The sequence below is a fragment of the Euwallacea fornicatus genome, chromosome 11 (genome assembly GCF_040115645.1).
Source record: "Euwallacea fornicatus isolate EFF26 chromosome 11, ASM4011564v1, whole genome shotgun sequence".
Taxonomy (NCBI): Eukaryota; Metazoa; Arthropoda; class Insecta; order Coleoptera; family Curculionidae; genus Euwallacea; species Euwallacea fornicatus.
The window spans coordinates 2724024-2737110 of record NC_089551.1 but is presented as its reverse complement, the minus strand read 5'-3'; the positions used below and the strand labels follow the sequence as shown (position 1 = coordinate 2737110).

General features: G+C 38.3%; 3 protein-coding genes across 5 annotated transcripts; 2 read left to right on the top strand and 1 right to left on the bottom strand.

Moving 5' to 3' along the window:
• The first annotated feature begins 1682 nt into the window (after positions 1-1682).
• Positions 1683-3278, top strand: Archease (protein archease). 2 transcript variants are annotated; one of them, XR_010732550.1, is made up of 4 exons: positions 1683-1889; positions 1951-1975; positions 2026-2487; positions 3145-3278. XR_010732550.1 is itself a non-coding variant. In XM_066287252.1 (3 exons), the coding sequence occupies exons 1-3, from the start codon at positions 1838-1840 to the stop codon at positions 2417-2419; spliced, it is 471 nt and encodes a 156-aa protein (XP_066143349.1). In that variant the 5' UTR covers positions 1683-1837; the 3' UTR covers positions 2420-2505. The 2 variants fall into 2 exon arrangements, 1 of the variants encoding a protein (XP_066143349.1); XM_066287252.1 differs by lacking the exon at positions 3145-3278 and having other exon boundaries at positions 2026-2505.
• On the bottom strand, positions 2493-7231 carry LOC136341882 (protein Wnt-11b-1-like). The gene is made up of 7 exons (XM_066287250.1): positions 6923-7231; positions 4446-4553; positions 4212-4387; positions 3721-3886; positions 3498-3669; positions 3163-3443; positions 2493-2852 (listed from the first exon to the last, which is right to left on the bottom strand). The coding sequence occupies exons 1-7, from the start codon at positions 7024-7026 to the stop codon at positions 2678-2680; spliced, it is 1182 nt and encodes a 393-aa protein (XP_066143347.1). The 5' UTR covers positions 7027-7231; the 3' UTR covers positions 2493-2677.
• Positions 7232-9978: 2747 nt separating this feature from the next.
• Positions 9979-12889, top strand: LOC136341933 (MFS-type transporter SLC18B1-like). 2 transcript variants are annotated; one of them, XM_066287316.1, is made up of 11 exons: positions 9979-10249; positions 10584-10837; positions 10894-11125; positions 11183-11256; positions 11308-11579; positions 11629-11712; positions 11766-11908; positions 11972-12165; positions 12219-12314; positions 12364-12532; positions 12589-12889. In XM_066287316.1, exons 2-11 carry the CDS (start codon positions 10650-10652, stop codon positions 12808-12810), a joined length of 1674 nt encoding a protein of 557 aa, XP_066143413.1. In that variant the 5' UTR covers positions 9979-10249; positions 10584-10649; the 3' UTR covers positions 12811-12889. The 2 variants fall into 2 exon arrangements, with proteins under 2 accessions (XP_066143413.1, XP_066143414.1); XM_066287317.1 differs by lacking the exon at positions 9979-10249 and having other exon boundaries at positions 10364-10837; positions 11308-11455; positions 11511-11579; positions 11625-11712; positions 12589-12887.
• Positions 12890-13087: the final 198 nt, after the last annotated feature.

Genomic DNA, 13087 nt, shown 5'->3' with positions numbered 1-13087 from the left:
CTCTTATACGGTTACATTTAGAAGAATGAAAGTTTTACATTATTAAGACACTTTTTTGAGACCCTCCTGGTAGTATTGCAAGTATTTTTGTTAAGTTCTTATTTATGAAGATAAATTGTTAAATTTTTGAATGTCATATAGACACAATGTCAAATATTTATATTTTCAAAATCGTCATAAAATCCCCTTTTCAGCCATATATTACATTTGGTATTTTCCTCAGAAACTCTATGATTTATAGCCATAAAAACTTTTTTTAATAATTCGGCTATGATTTTGATTTATAACAATGGTGCACCATAAATAAATAAATTTTTAAACAAACCTCATTACCTTGAATTAGATATTCGTCTTCAAAACATTAATTTTCCGGATCACTTTCCTTTTGGTAACTAATGTAAATATGTTTAGCATCTACACAATTTCTGTAACATGATATGTAGCATGCTAGAATATCACATTTCCTTTCATTGGGGAAGCAATTTTGAGCCATAATTCAAATATTTAAAACAAATTTGAGATTTTACAACTTTTAAATATTTTTTTACGTTTTCATAGCATTTATTTATTTAAAGTGTACCAACGCTATAAGTCAAAATCATAACCAACTTAGCAAAAAATATTTTAATGGCTATAATTCATAGAGTTTCATAAGAAACTACGAAATGTAACATATGGCTGAAAAGGAAATTTTATGACGATTTTCAAAATATTCAATGTTAGACCTATATGAATATCAAAAGTTTAACAATTTATCTCCGAAAGTAAGCACTTTACAAAAAAGCTGGTAACACTGCTGCCAAGTTTTCAAAGAAATGTCTTAATAGTGTAAAACTTTCATTGCTCTAATTGTAACCGTGTAAGAATTATTTGCAAAAAAAGGAAAACTGCCTAACTCGTTTTTTTCCGTATATCTTCGTAAAAATTCGGAATTTACCCGGTCCAAAAACATATTATTGACTTGCTTTAAATTGCGTAACTTTTTCTTAATTTAAGCTATGTTGACTCTATTACCGTTCTCGAGCTCCCCATGCTCTTCATCCTCATCTGGGACAGGCTGTATAAAGTACAAGAACACAAAATAAAAGAAAGTCTAAAAACCGAGTATACTAGAGATTAAATAGTATGCAGTTGACTCAAGTCCGTGTCGATTCTATACTACATAAGGAAATAATTCTTATGGGTACTTACCGACGATGTTCCCCTATGGTCTTGCAGGGCTCCTCGGCCTACTAGTATAGTGGTACACGTAGTTGCACGAAACGAAAAAACATCCAAAAATAACTCAAAATAACCGGGAAAAACTATGATGAGTCTACAACGACTAATGACAATCGAGTGACTAATACCTAGTTTAGACATCGACACCAAAATAAAATGTTTGATTTTTAGCATTTATGAAACTTATGTTAGTACATTTTCTCGAATTCTATTTTAAAGTTAAACCAAATCGTTGAATCATCAAACCATTGATCCTACTTAACTTCCTATAAACTGAATTAGTAGGATAATTGACTATTTCGGCGGCCATCTTGCTTTTAAATCTTATTATTCTCAATATCGACTATTACCGACAGAGAGCGCCTCAATCACCCCCAAGTATTTATTCTTGTCCTTATTTTATAAACCTGTAGAGTAGAGAGAGAGATAATAGATCTTCCGGAATCTTTGATACAAGACGAAGGACGTCGTCGATTTAATCATACAACTAACCTCACCTGGTTGTTTTGCTTTATTCCCATGTAATTACCTTTAAAAACTAAGAATCCCTCAGCATTTATCGCAACAAACGGCACAATTTGTTGTTAATGTTTTGTGTCTTAAAACCTCACCTAACATGTCTGAATTCACTCCAGAGGAGCTGCAATTAGCCCCGAAAAAATATGAATGTAAGCAAGTGCTCCGTCACCACTTGCAAAAACTACTCACAAACTCAATATTTTTTTGCAGATTTAGACCACACAGCCGATGTACAGTAAGTTCCACCCCTTATCTACTATCCAGTCTCTATGACTCATTTCATAGGTTACACAGCTGGGGTACAAGCCTGAAAGAATCTTTTGAGCAATGTGGTCTAGCCATGTTTGGCTACATGACTGAACTAGAGTTTGTTGAAATAAAACAATGTGAGGAAATTGAAGCCACTGCAGACGACTTAGAGGGCCTTTTGTTTCACTTCTTGGATGAACTATTGTTTTTGTTCAGCTGTGATCCTTTCCTAATCTGCAGCAAGCTCATGATAACGGAATTTATAACTGACGGAGAATTCAGAATCAAATGTAAATGCTATGGGGAAGAGTTTAGGATAGGCAAGCACCCGCAAGGCACTGAAGTGAAAGCCATTACTTATTCAGCAATGCAAATAGTGAATGAACCAACCAAAAATCAATTTGAGGTTTTTGTTATTATTGATATTTAACTATAATATGAAACTGTTGTTTGAAATTAAAGACAAGTCTGAAGCAAGATATCCTCTTCCTTCAGAGGGTAGATTGAATGTTGAAATTATTGTTTATTAATAAATCCATAAACACCTATTATTACAATATTTTACATGAAAATCTTAAAGCTGTATAAGACAAATTAATTGTACTAAACAGAGGCAGTTACTCATTTAGATTATTAATGAAAGCACCTATCAAAACATGCCCTAAAAAATATCGGGGATGAACGGTATCTATAAGCACTCATAAACTTGAGTCATTGTTCTGCAGATTTTGCACTTCACATAGCAGCAGTTGTAAAATTTGCATTGACATCGCTCAATTTTCTCTTCGACTACCGTGCGATAACCGCGTCCGCAGCAAAGAATTCTGCAACTGTCCAGCCCAGTGGATGAGACATTGCAGTGCCTAAAAATGACGGAAGAACAATAATTGAAATCACCCTGCTAATGACCCTGTTCGAATTTTAAAATAATTTATGTGAAATACTTAGAAACCCATTTTCTTGAGCGCAATTTTATAATCGCCCTTCTGCCAGCGAAGAATTTTAATTCGGGTGCGTTCCACTGAAATAAACGCTGCAACGGTCTAGTTTTTTCCACAAGACCAGTTCTTATTATCTATAATTAACTATAATAAATCTCTTGTAGGGATCCAACAAAGGCGATTATTATTTAAGGGCATTCTTTCTTTGTTTTAGGTTTAAGAACTGCTTTACCGTCCAATGGTGCCGAAACTGCCCAGTTTTTCATCTTTGGTGCAATAATCCGGCGATTTGGACATGTAGACAAGCTGATCGGAGGTGGCTACCTTTTTCCCCGCTTTCATGTCGAATCGGTCCACCACCGTTTTTGAAACTTCTTTTGCGGTGGTGTATTTTTGCAACAATTGCAGGCCGATTTCCTGCATGGATGGCAGAGCCTTCCAGCAAGTTTTTATATTGCAAGACCCGGACACTCCGTGACATTTACACTGAGTGTGTAATGTAGATGTAATTACCTAGGACATGGTAGACGTAAAAAGTAATGGAAAATTATTTTTTCATTTAGTTACTTTTCTGCCTACTCGGTTGTTGTGTAAGTTGACTAGTGCGGCCTCGTTCCTGGGTATCTTGCTTAATTCCTCCTCTTTCGTGGCATCTTGCGCCCTCCGACTTTTTTCCTTCTTAACTAAGATGTGTTTTTCTACGTTGTCGATGAATCGCTTGGCAAATTGCGAGGCCCACCTAGACATTAAGTGAATAATGGAGAAGCTCTATTTATTGAGTAAGGCGTACCTAACATTATCCCCACAACCCCCCCATTGGAAATTCTCAGCTTCGGGTCCAGTAGGTCGACCCGCGCAGGTGCACTGATGTAAATTGCCACTGGAGCAGGCTCTAGCCAGAGTGTAGGTAAGCGCTGCTGAACTGATGGCGTATACGTAAGCCTGCTCACGTGTAGCTAAAACCCCGTTTCAGTTTCAAAGCGAAAATCAAACAGTTTGAGTGGAATCAATTATTCAAAGGGGCCCTCCATTGTCTCAGAGCGAAGTTAATTAAAGGTCTAGTCCAATTCATGCAAGATGTAAGGCTATCGATAAAGTTTTCATCTCACGTCCGCTCAAAACGGTAAAAAGTCCTTTATCATAGCGAATTAAGAAAATGCACTTTCATTAGGCGCGAAACGGGGAAAGGATCCCGATTAGGACGGGATGAGAGACCCCTTTTATTTACTCCGGTCTGTCGAAAGGCGTGCTTGGAATTTTGTTGTATCTTATTGCTATTACCTCTCGTCAAATCAGGGGTTAGGATGGGGGCGGTTGCTATAGAGGAGCAATTCCATCTCCTGTCGCTGAAAACTTTTCTGCACGTGTCCGAAGCCAAGGAAGCGGCATTCTGGATATGCGGCATAGTCTCCATTGAAGTCCTGCACAACTTTGCTTGAATCTTCACCAGACCATACCTATTTCATTTTTTTAAAAGGAGGTAAAATCAATCCTTTGGCATGATGGATTTCTTACCTTCTTCTAGCCAAAGTGCATGGAGACCTCACCCCTGACCGGATACCACGCCCATGGTTGCTGTTGACGGAAGTGATGTTCCAATTGAGGTGCGAGTGTTGCAGGGACCTGGGCAATCGTTAACCTTTCAGTTATAAAAATGTTGATTCAGGTTTACGGCCGTAATTATTCGTCTTCTTCAAATAAGGCGCAAATGATACGTTTCCCGCGGACTTGGGTATTGTTCTAGCGTTGTTGAGCAATGTGACGGCAAACATGGGATGGGTGTAGGAAGATGGTAATCTTTCGACGGATATAATTGCCGCCCTATTGATAGAGGCAATAAATTTTGTTTGATTAATATATCGTTATATGGGCCGTGTGTGTGACTTTGTTCCTCGAGCAAATAATAACTCTCTATTTCAGTTCAGAGATTGTGGTGATTTTTTGTAATGAAGCTCGTAGAACACGTATAAAACCGCGCATCACGTCCCATCATAAATAACCCGAAAGCGAGGCGCCCAGTCGGCACCTAATAACACCAGATCCGCCCCTGTAATTATAACGCGCCCCTTGATTTACCTGAAATAATTACGGGGGAGTTCTCGCCGCCAACATTGAACCGACAAAAAGTTGTTACCTCTCAATTATTATTGTAAATCGTATGAACTCCCTGAAACGGAATTAAGTATACCGGGTGATAGCACGAAGTGAGAACGTCACGTCATTTTTTTACTATTTCATATAAAAATTTGAATTTTATGCGGTTCATGCGAGGCATTACAAATCTTTTTGGATTCCATGAAAAAAAAATCGAAAGCGGTCCAGTCGTACGGAAATGATTTGCCGAATCTAGAAATGCAAAAAAATCGGATCTAAAAATCGAAAATTGGGGCATTTCCGGTCAAACCAGAAGCGACAGAGCATTCAAAATTATCCGGGAAAATTCATAACGTTGTCTCGTATAAGTGATTTAAATTTTTATCTAAAGTCGCAAAACAATCACAGGAAGTACCCACTTTCTGTTGTCACGGAATATGGGTGTAAAGCCTGAAATAAGGTTGTCGCTTAGGGTGTTTATGGGCGAGTTAAAAGTCTGGTTTTCAAAAACTCTATTTTCTAATTGGAATCGTGGATTCACGCGATATTTCCAACAGAAGGTGGGATTGTTTTGATTTAAGTGGCTGATTAGCTCGTTCAAGCTTATCGTGCCGTTCCACCAAGATAATCGTGCCGTGTCTTCGCAAAGACATCCCTCTTACGTCACACCCACCTTTAAAACCTAAAATATGTTTCATTGTTACGACCACTTCATGACGTCTGTACATTAGGAGCGATTAGGCACGGTCATGAGCTGACCATCCAGCTCCGGAGAGATGTCTCAAGATTAATTTTCATCATTAATTTTATTGGCCATAAAACGGCCTTTAATTCACTTTACAGTTAAACGAGTCTGTCAATTTTCGCGCCTAATAGCTAAAACACTTTACAACCGAAGACTAACAAACTCCCGGTTCAAGGGTCATTTATAAGGGTGCTCTAGGGCTGTCCAGATTCGACGTATCTGGATGGTAATAAATCGCCATTGTTTTGTGCTAAATCCGCCTTTGACAATATCTAATGCTGTTTTTGCGTGCCTTCGGGATTGTGAATAATTTCCATCATGCGATTCAAATGCGAAATGTCAAACGCCTGTTTAAAAATGGGCTGGAAAGAATGGGTTAGCCGTAATTTATAGAGCACGACGTCGCTGGGCCCGTGAGTTATAGCGCTCGGGGGTTAGTCTAGAAAATTAAGATAACATCCAGTTTGCGGGCTTTCATAAACCCTTATTAATGGCTGCGGTCTTTAAGCACCACCTTGTCTCTAATTGTGTTTTATTACTAGATTTATATACGCCTATTAGAATAGACACTTTTTGAAGCTAAACGATGAATACTATTTGCTTCTGCATGTAATTGTGCGTCTACACGTCTAAGCCAGAACAAAGGTAAAGTTTGGAAATTATAAGCTTTTACAAGGTATTTAGGTGGTTGCCTATTTCGGAGAACGCCCTGTAGATGTTACGATCTTCCGCAAATACAAAGAGGGTTGGAAAAATCTTGATATTATGGTGAAGGCCACGTATATTATTTTGCGTTTTTTACCACTGCCCGAAACTGCGTCATTACCTTCGTACTTTCGAAACTAGTGCTTCGAAATAGATAGTTACGAAATACATATACAATATAAAAACACAGAGAGTACTGGCATTTTATCTACAATTATCATCAGCAACCTATCAATAATCGACTTCAAATGACTTTCAATTAACCAATCTAAATCACTCTGATTGTTAAACCAACACAATTTGACCCACTTAAATATCATTTTAGCGCTTTTGGGAATTGAGATTTATTGGGCGGCGCCAAAACCAAACGCTTACTTGACGGAATAATAATTGAGCCCTTAGTTTTTTTTTATTACTTGAATATAATATAAAGAAAAGGAAAACTTACAGCCACTTAATGCCCTCGGCCATCCCCAGACACCCGACGACGAAAATCAAAAAACAACCAACGGAAAACCATGTCGTAGTTTTCGGGGTGGTTGCCATCATCATTTGGGGTTGTCACTCGACATTTTTGCGGGAAGGACTATTTGAAATTCAGAGCATGTCGCACACGTGATCCGGGATCGCCGGAGTTTCTTCGTACCTTCGAAGCTCGGTTTCGACTGTCGGCGAAGATCTGAATTCGAGCGATGCCGCCTCAGGTTGGCGGCTATAAATCCAGTCCCGGAATAGTCGTCCGGTGTGCGGTACAGGCATTAACTGACCGTTTTTCTCACAGGATTTTCGTCCAGTGGACGCAATAAAATAGGTTTTAGATGTCCACTTAACGTAATCAGCTCTAATGCAAACATGACCCGTGTATGGTTAATGTATACAAACACGTAGAAAAGCTCTAAATCAGAAGAGCTAACGCAAAGAGACATGAAGGCAAACACGCTTTTTCCTAATTACGTTTACTAATTAAACATAGGTAATTATGCGTCGAACCTGTCCGAATGGTGATGAAAATTTACAAATAACCGATTATATGGGTGTACTTAGGCGCTACGTGAAGGTATTCGCTGGGATTGTATTACAAGCGATGGGCTTCAAATCGAAATGTCCCATTTCCACTAGGGAGGAAAAGGCGTCACGTCACCTTTAAAAAATCGTTCTTACTACGACGTGAAACACAAAATAATTAAAGAATTTATATACATTACAAATTAAGCTTGACCAGATTTCAGAGACGTGCGATTAACGTTATTGTTTACAAAACTTCGTAAACCTCAAAGGTTTAACATCAAAAACTACTTAATTCTTCATATGAAAATTTACTTTTAAACCCCCTTTTCAAACTGGGAACCGAAAAGATTGCTTTCAATGTTTCAAGTATGTCTGGTTGCCTATTTGGACATAATTTCATCTAAAGGCGGGAAAACACATAAGCGCAGATTCATATGTGAAGTGATCTTTTTGCCTTCACTAAACACATTATCAGCGATCCAAATTAAAGACGAATTATTGAAAAAGTTTCTCCAATAAAATTTCATTTCGGTTCTCAGTCGCTCGTCCAATAATTCCTTAAAGTCGTTCAGATAAAATGACTAATATTCAAGGTGGCTAAAAATAACGTGAACATGTATTAGAAGGCGATTCAAACATGCATTTTTGGAGCGAAAAAGTGAATCTCTGGATATTTTGAACATCGTTTCGGAAAAAATCGCGATTTTGTAAGCAATTGCACGCTGCATTTTAGCAGATTTTTTCAAAGCAGAGTCGGTACTACTCAGGAATTTCATTCTTGCATTGCAATTTTTCAGCTGTTCTAGTACTTTATTCTTGTAAAGTGATTAGCGACCGAGATATTTAGAAAATATCTTTATGTACTATTTCCAAAGGCACTAACTCCTTTAAGACTCATTTCCAGAATAACATGTACTATTATGGTCAAAAAGTAGTTAAATTTATTTATAAAATGAAAAATCTTTATTTATTCCTTAAAATAAATTTCATCGTTTTTAAACTAAGCCCTGTCCGATACAATGGACTTACATCAACGTTTTTTCCAATCTTTGAAACAGTCAAAGAAATTTTTCTCGGGATGGTCCTCAATACTTTCTTCGATTGGGTTTTTGTCTCCCCAATTGAGTAGAAACGGTGTCCCGAAAGCGGTCTTTTAAGATTTTTCAACAACCAGATGCCCAACGGTGCTAAATCAGGCGAGTACGGAGGTTTTGGAACGATATGGGTCCAGTTTTTGGCAAAATGTTCTCGAAGAACCAATGCAGTGGGGGACGATGCATTATCGAGGTGCAAAAATCAAAAATTGCCTTCCCCTGATTCTGGCTTCATGAGGCCAAGAGCTTCATGGACACAACAAATAACGGTCAAATAACGTTTCTTGTTAACATTTTAACCGGGCGAAAGTAATTTATAATGCGCAACACCGCGAAAATCGAGGAAAACTGTCAACATGACCTTAATTTTTGAGCGACTTCGGCGCGGCCTTTTTTGCATCTTTTACGTGATATTTGCTCGATTGGTCGATTGTTTCTATAATAATCTATAATAAATAAAAAATAAAGTAATAGTGCGTTTCATGACGTTCTGATAGTCAAAAATCATTGTTGGAGAGATTTGAACGAGACGCTTTTTTCCTAGATTGGTTCCAAAAACACTCAGCAGTGTGACATTGCAGTGCAACACTGCTGAGTGTTTTTGGAACCAATGGATATTTGACACGTCTGAGGCATAAAACATCTTTTAAAATCGTTAGGGTTGGTCCAAATGAAATGCCCGTGGCATCAGCAAGGCCTCCAATTATCAATCGACAATTTTGGAGTACCACATCTTTGATTTCCTTGACTGTGGCTTTCATCAATAGATAAACTTCTTTAAAATCTTTGCATTAGTTGTAAACATTTTTTTGCCATAGGGCCGTATCACCGAAGGCCTTCTTTAACATCCAAAATTTGCATATACAACACATACCGTGCTACCTCCAGAAGAACTAGTTTCATGATTTTGTAATATTCGCGGAGTTTAAATGAAAAATCCACCTCATTTTTTGATCACAGTGGTGTGATACTTTCTTTCTGCTGTGAACCCAATAATTCGTCTTTTTAAATAAAAATATACACGCTATTCGTGAACACTCTCATCATCTACTTTCCATTGTCCCCTCGTAGCACTCGGAGAAACGTCAAGTAAAGTGACCTCAACGGCACATATACGTCACATATAGTGTGGCACAATGGGTTGAAATATCAATTTCATAGGACGACCTGCTATTTTTTTGAATTTTGGTCCGATGTATTTTAACGAAAGTTTTAAAAATAAGTTAAGGTTTCTGAGCGTTGAAATTATCATTGCTCGTTCTCTGCTTCATATTTTTAAAAATATGTTATTAGTTTGGAAATATTTGCGAAATATATCCTGCGATATCATCCTGCATGCATGAATCACGCCTACCACGTGATGGGATGTTAAATCCGGAATTCGACAAGAATTCCGTCATTTCTCTGTTGGTGTTGTATTGAGAACCTTTAGTACGAGCACACCTACGCGCAGTGCAAAACATATTTTACTTCCAATAATTTATTTACTTACGCATTTTACCGTGACTGACGTGCCCAAATCTTGAAAATAACGGCAAAAGTGATTTGGCCTAAAATATATTGTCGGTTTTGTCTCCTTTAAGCTAAAAGCTTCTTTACTCGCCAGTGTACCCAGAATAACTTTTATCAAAGATAATAGTGTTTGTAGTTACTCGCCAAGGTTCATCTCAGAAGTAAGTGGTGCAGGTGATAAGGTATCAGGTGTCAACGAGTTAAAAAAAGAATGTCTCCATATGCCCCCAAACAACTTAATCATTATTGTTAATTATCGCAAAAATAAGCCCAATAGCAGTGGACGCCAAGGAAAGTTTTCGATAGTTCCGACGCTGAAGCACCGTTGAACCCATATAATCTAAATGAATTTTATGTTACAATGTGAAAGTAAACATACCGCGATACTTTATCTCTGTAATAATGCTCCTTATCTCGGTCTTCGAATTACTAATAAACAATGTGAAACGTCTTCATCAGTGTTGTGATTAACACGAGCCGGTGCGACATTTTCAGGCTTGATGAGCGCTGAACATCTAAACTTTATTCAAGAATACAGTGGATCCAAATACCTATAACAAAATGGCAGCCAACAAAGAATCATCTCCTGATAGCATAGCGGGCCCCAGTTCCAGCAGTGCTGGTTTTTCATCCAATTCCAGTAACTTAGAGATTTACTGGAAGCCTCGCAGAAGCAAATCTTTATCGTTTTTAATGGTGGACAATTACACCGCTGGGGAGATTAGGATGATAAAGGAGAGACTCTTACGGTGCAGAGATTCGGTTTATTTTTTCTCTGTAACTTTAAAAATTATTAAATTCATAGGACGAACTCGCACCTTCCTAGAGTGACAATAAAATCATTTACGGGATCCCAAAAGGCCACCCTAGCAATGCTAGCTTTGGTGGACTTCTTCTGTTTCTGCTCCATGTCCATTATGGCCCCTTACTTTCCTAAGGAAGCGGCTGAGAAAGGTCTTTCGGCCACTATGTCGGGAATAGTTTTTAGCTTCTATGCTCTAGTCATGTTCCTGTCTTCACCAGTATTTGGGAAAATTGTAAGTAAGCAGTTTGGTACCTATATGGCATACGCTGATGCGCGACGTGCTCTGTAGATCCCGAAATTAGGCGCAAAACTCGTGTTTCTAGTCGGCATGTTTGTTGCTGGTAGCTGCAATATACTATTTGGGTAAGTAGTTGAATTCTCTCATAAGAACCTGAATCAAAAGGTTTGCTTCAGATTACTGGAATACGTCACCAACTACACGGCTTTCACGGCGCTTTGCCTGCTAATTAGAGGACTCGAAGCTCTGGGTTCCAGTGCGTTTTCCACTGCCAGCTACGTCTTTGTCGTTAATAAATTTCCCAATCACATTAGCTCAGTTATAGTACACGTTGCCCCACCGAAATCTAAAGCACTTTACACATTCTCATATATTCTAGGGTATCCTAGAAACTTTCGTAGGGCTAGGTATGAGTACCGGACCAGTATTAGGGGGATTTTTATATTCGGTACGTATGTTTTCCAAAATTTCAGCCCATAATAAGATAACTTAGCTAGGTGGGTTTGGTTTGCCATTCTTCGTATTGGGAGTGGCCATGATCGCCATAGTACCTCTCAACATGTGCCTCTTTCCACCTGGAGGTAATTGTTGCCTTAAACCTCATTTATGATTATCAGTGGTAAACGTATTCCAGAGTTCGATGGTGGGGCGAACAAGAAAACTACAGTATTTAAGTTAATACGAGTACCTACAGTTTTTATCACAGGGATGGTGGTGGTGGTTGTTTCTAGTACGTGGGCCTTCTTAGATCCCACCTTGGAACCCCACTTGCGGCAAGTAATTCACACCTTTCTTACAAATTTCTTACATAAATTTGAATCCTATTTTACTACATTTTAGTTTAACTTATCTCCCGAGAAAGTGGGTCTTATATTCCTGCTATTCTCCGGGCTCTACGGCTTGTCCAGCCCAGGTTGGGGGTGGCTGGCCGATAAGATCAACAATCATTGGTCTATGATGGTTATTGGTTTATTTAGCTCGACCATTGGGCTGCTGCTCTTGGGACCCACACCGTATATACCCGGAATTCCTAGGTAAGAATTTCTCATTTGAGTGAATGATACAATTGTTATATTAAATGATTTAGCGCTGTTTGGGTTAACTTAGTGGCCCTATCCATACTGGGGATTTCTGTTGCTTTGGCTTTGATGCCTACATTCCAAGGAGTGCTCAATAGCGCAATGTAAGTGAATGAGTAGAGATTTTGTGCACTTTTAAGTAGTATATTCCAGTGATGGAGGATGCAGCGATAATATAACCACATACGGAGTTGTCGCCGGAATTTGGTCAAGTATGTACTCTCTGGGTGAAGTCATCGGACCCACTCTGGGAGGCACTCTTCTGCAGTATTACGGTTTTCCAGTGTCTGCAACTGTTATGGCTGGTGGCACCTTTTTTATGGTATGTGCCCCGTATTATATCAATTCAGGTTTAGTTTAAAAACGAGCATTTTTTAGGGAGTCATCACGTTTTTTTTCTTCATCTTCAAATCGACTCAAGAGAGTGAAGTGGGAACTGATAGCGGCTTAAGTGTAGATTCTTGGGTCAGCGATACGAGTGGGGCTAGTGCTGAATCGGCCCCCCTTCTGTCAACTACGAATTATTGCACGTACTCGCTGGAAAGGGAAAATAAGTTCTTTGGCTGGCATGGACAACAAGTCAAAAGGGAAATAAGTTAATTTTAAAAAAATATTGTTGTTAGTTTAGCTAATAAGTTTTTATTTTTTTTTTAATAAAACCTTTTGTTTAAATAAACCCAGACTTTAACATTAACCATCAAAGAAACTTAAAAAATATATATTTCAAAATAGTTGTACTTGCATGTAAACGCCAATAATTGTAAACTTAGACTCTTTGTTGCAGAAATTAAATTCCTATTTAATTAAAAAAATGAAATCAAATTAATACTCTTTAGACGTCATACTATGAACTTTTCAGTTGGACCAACCATCAACC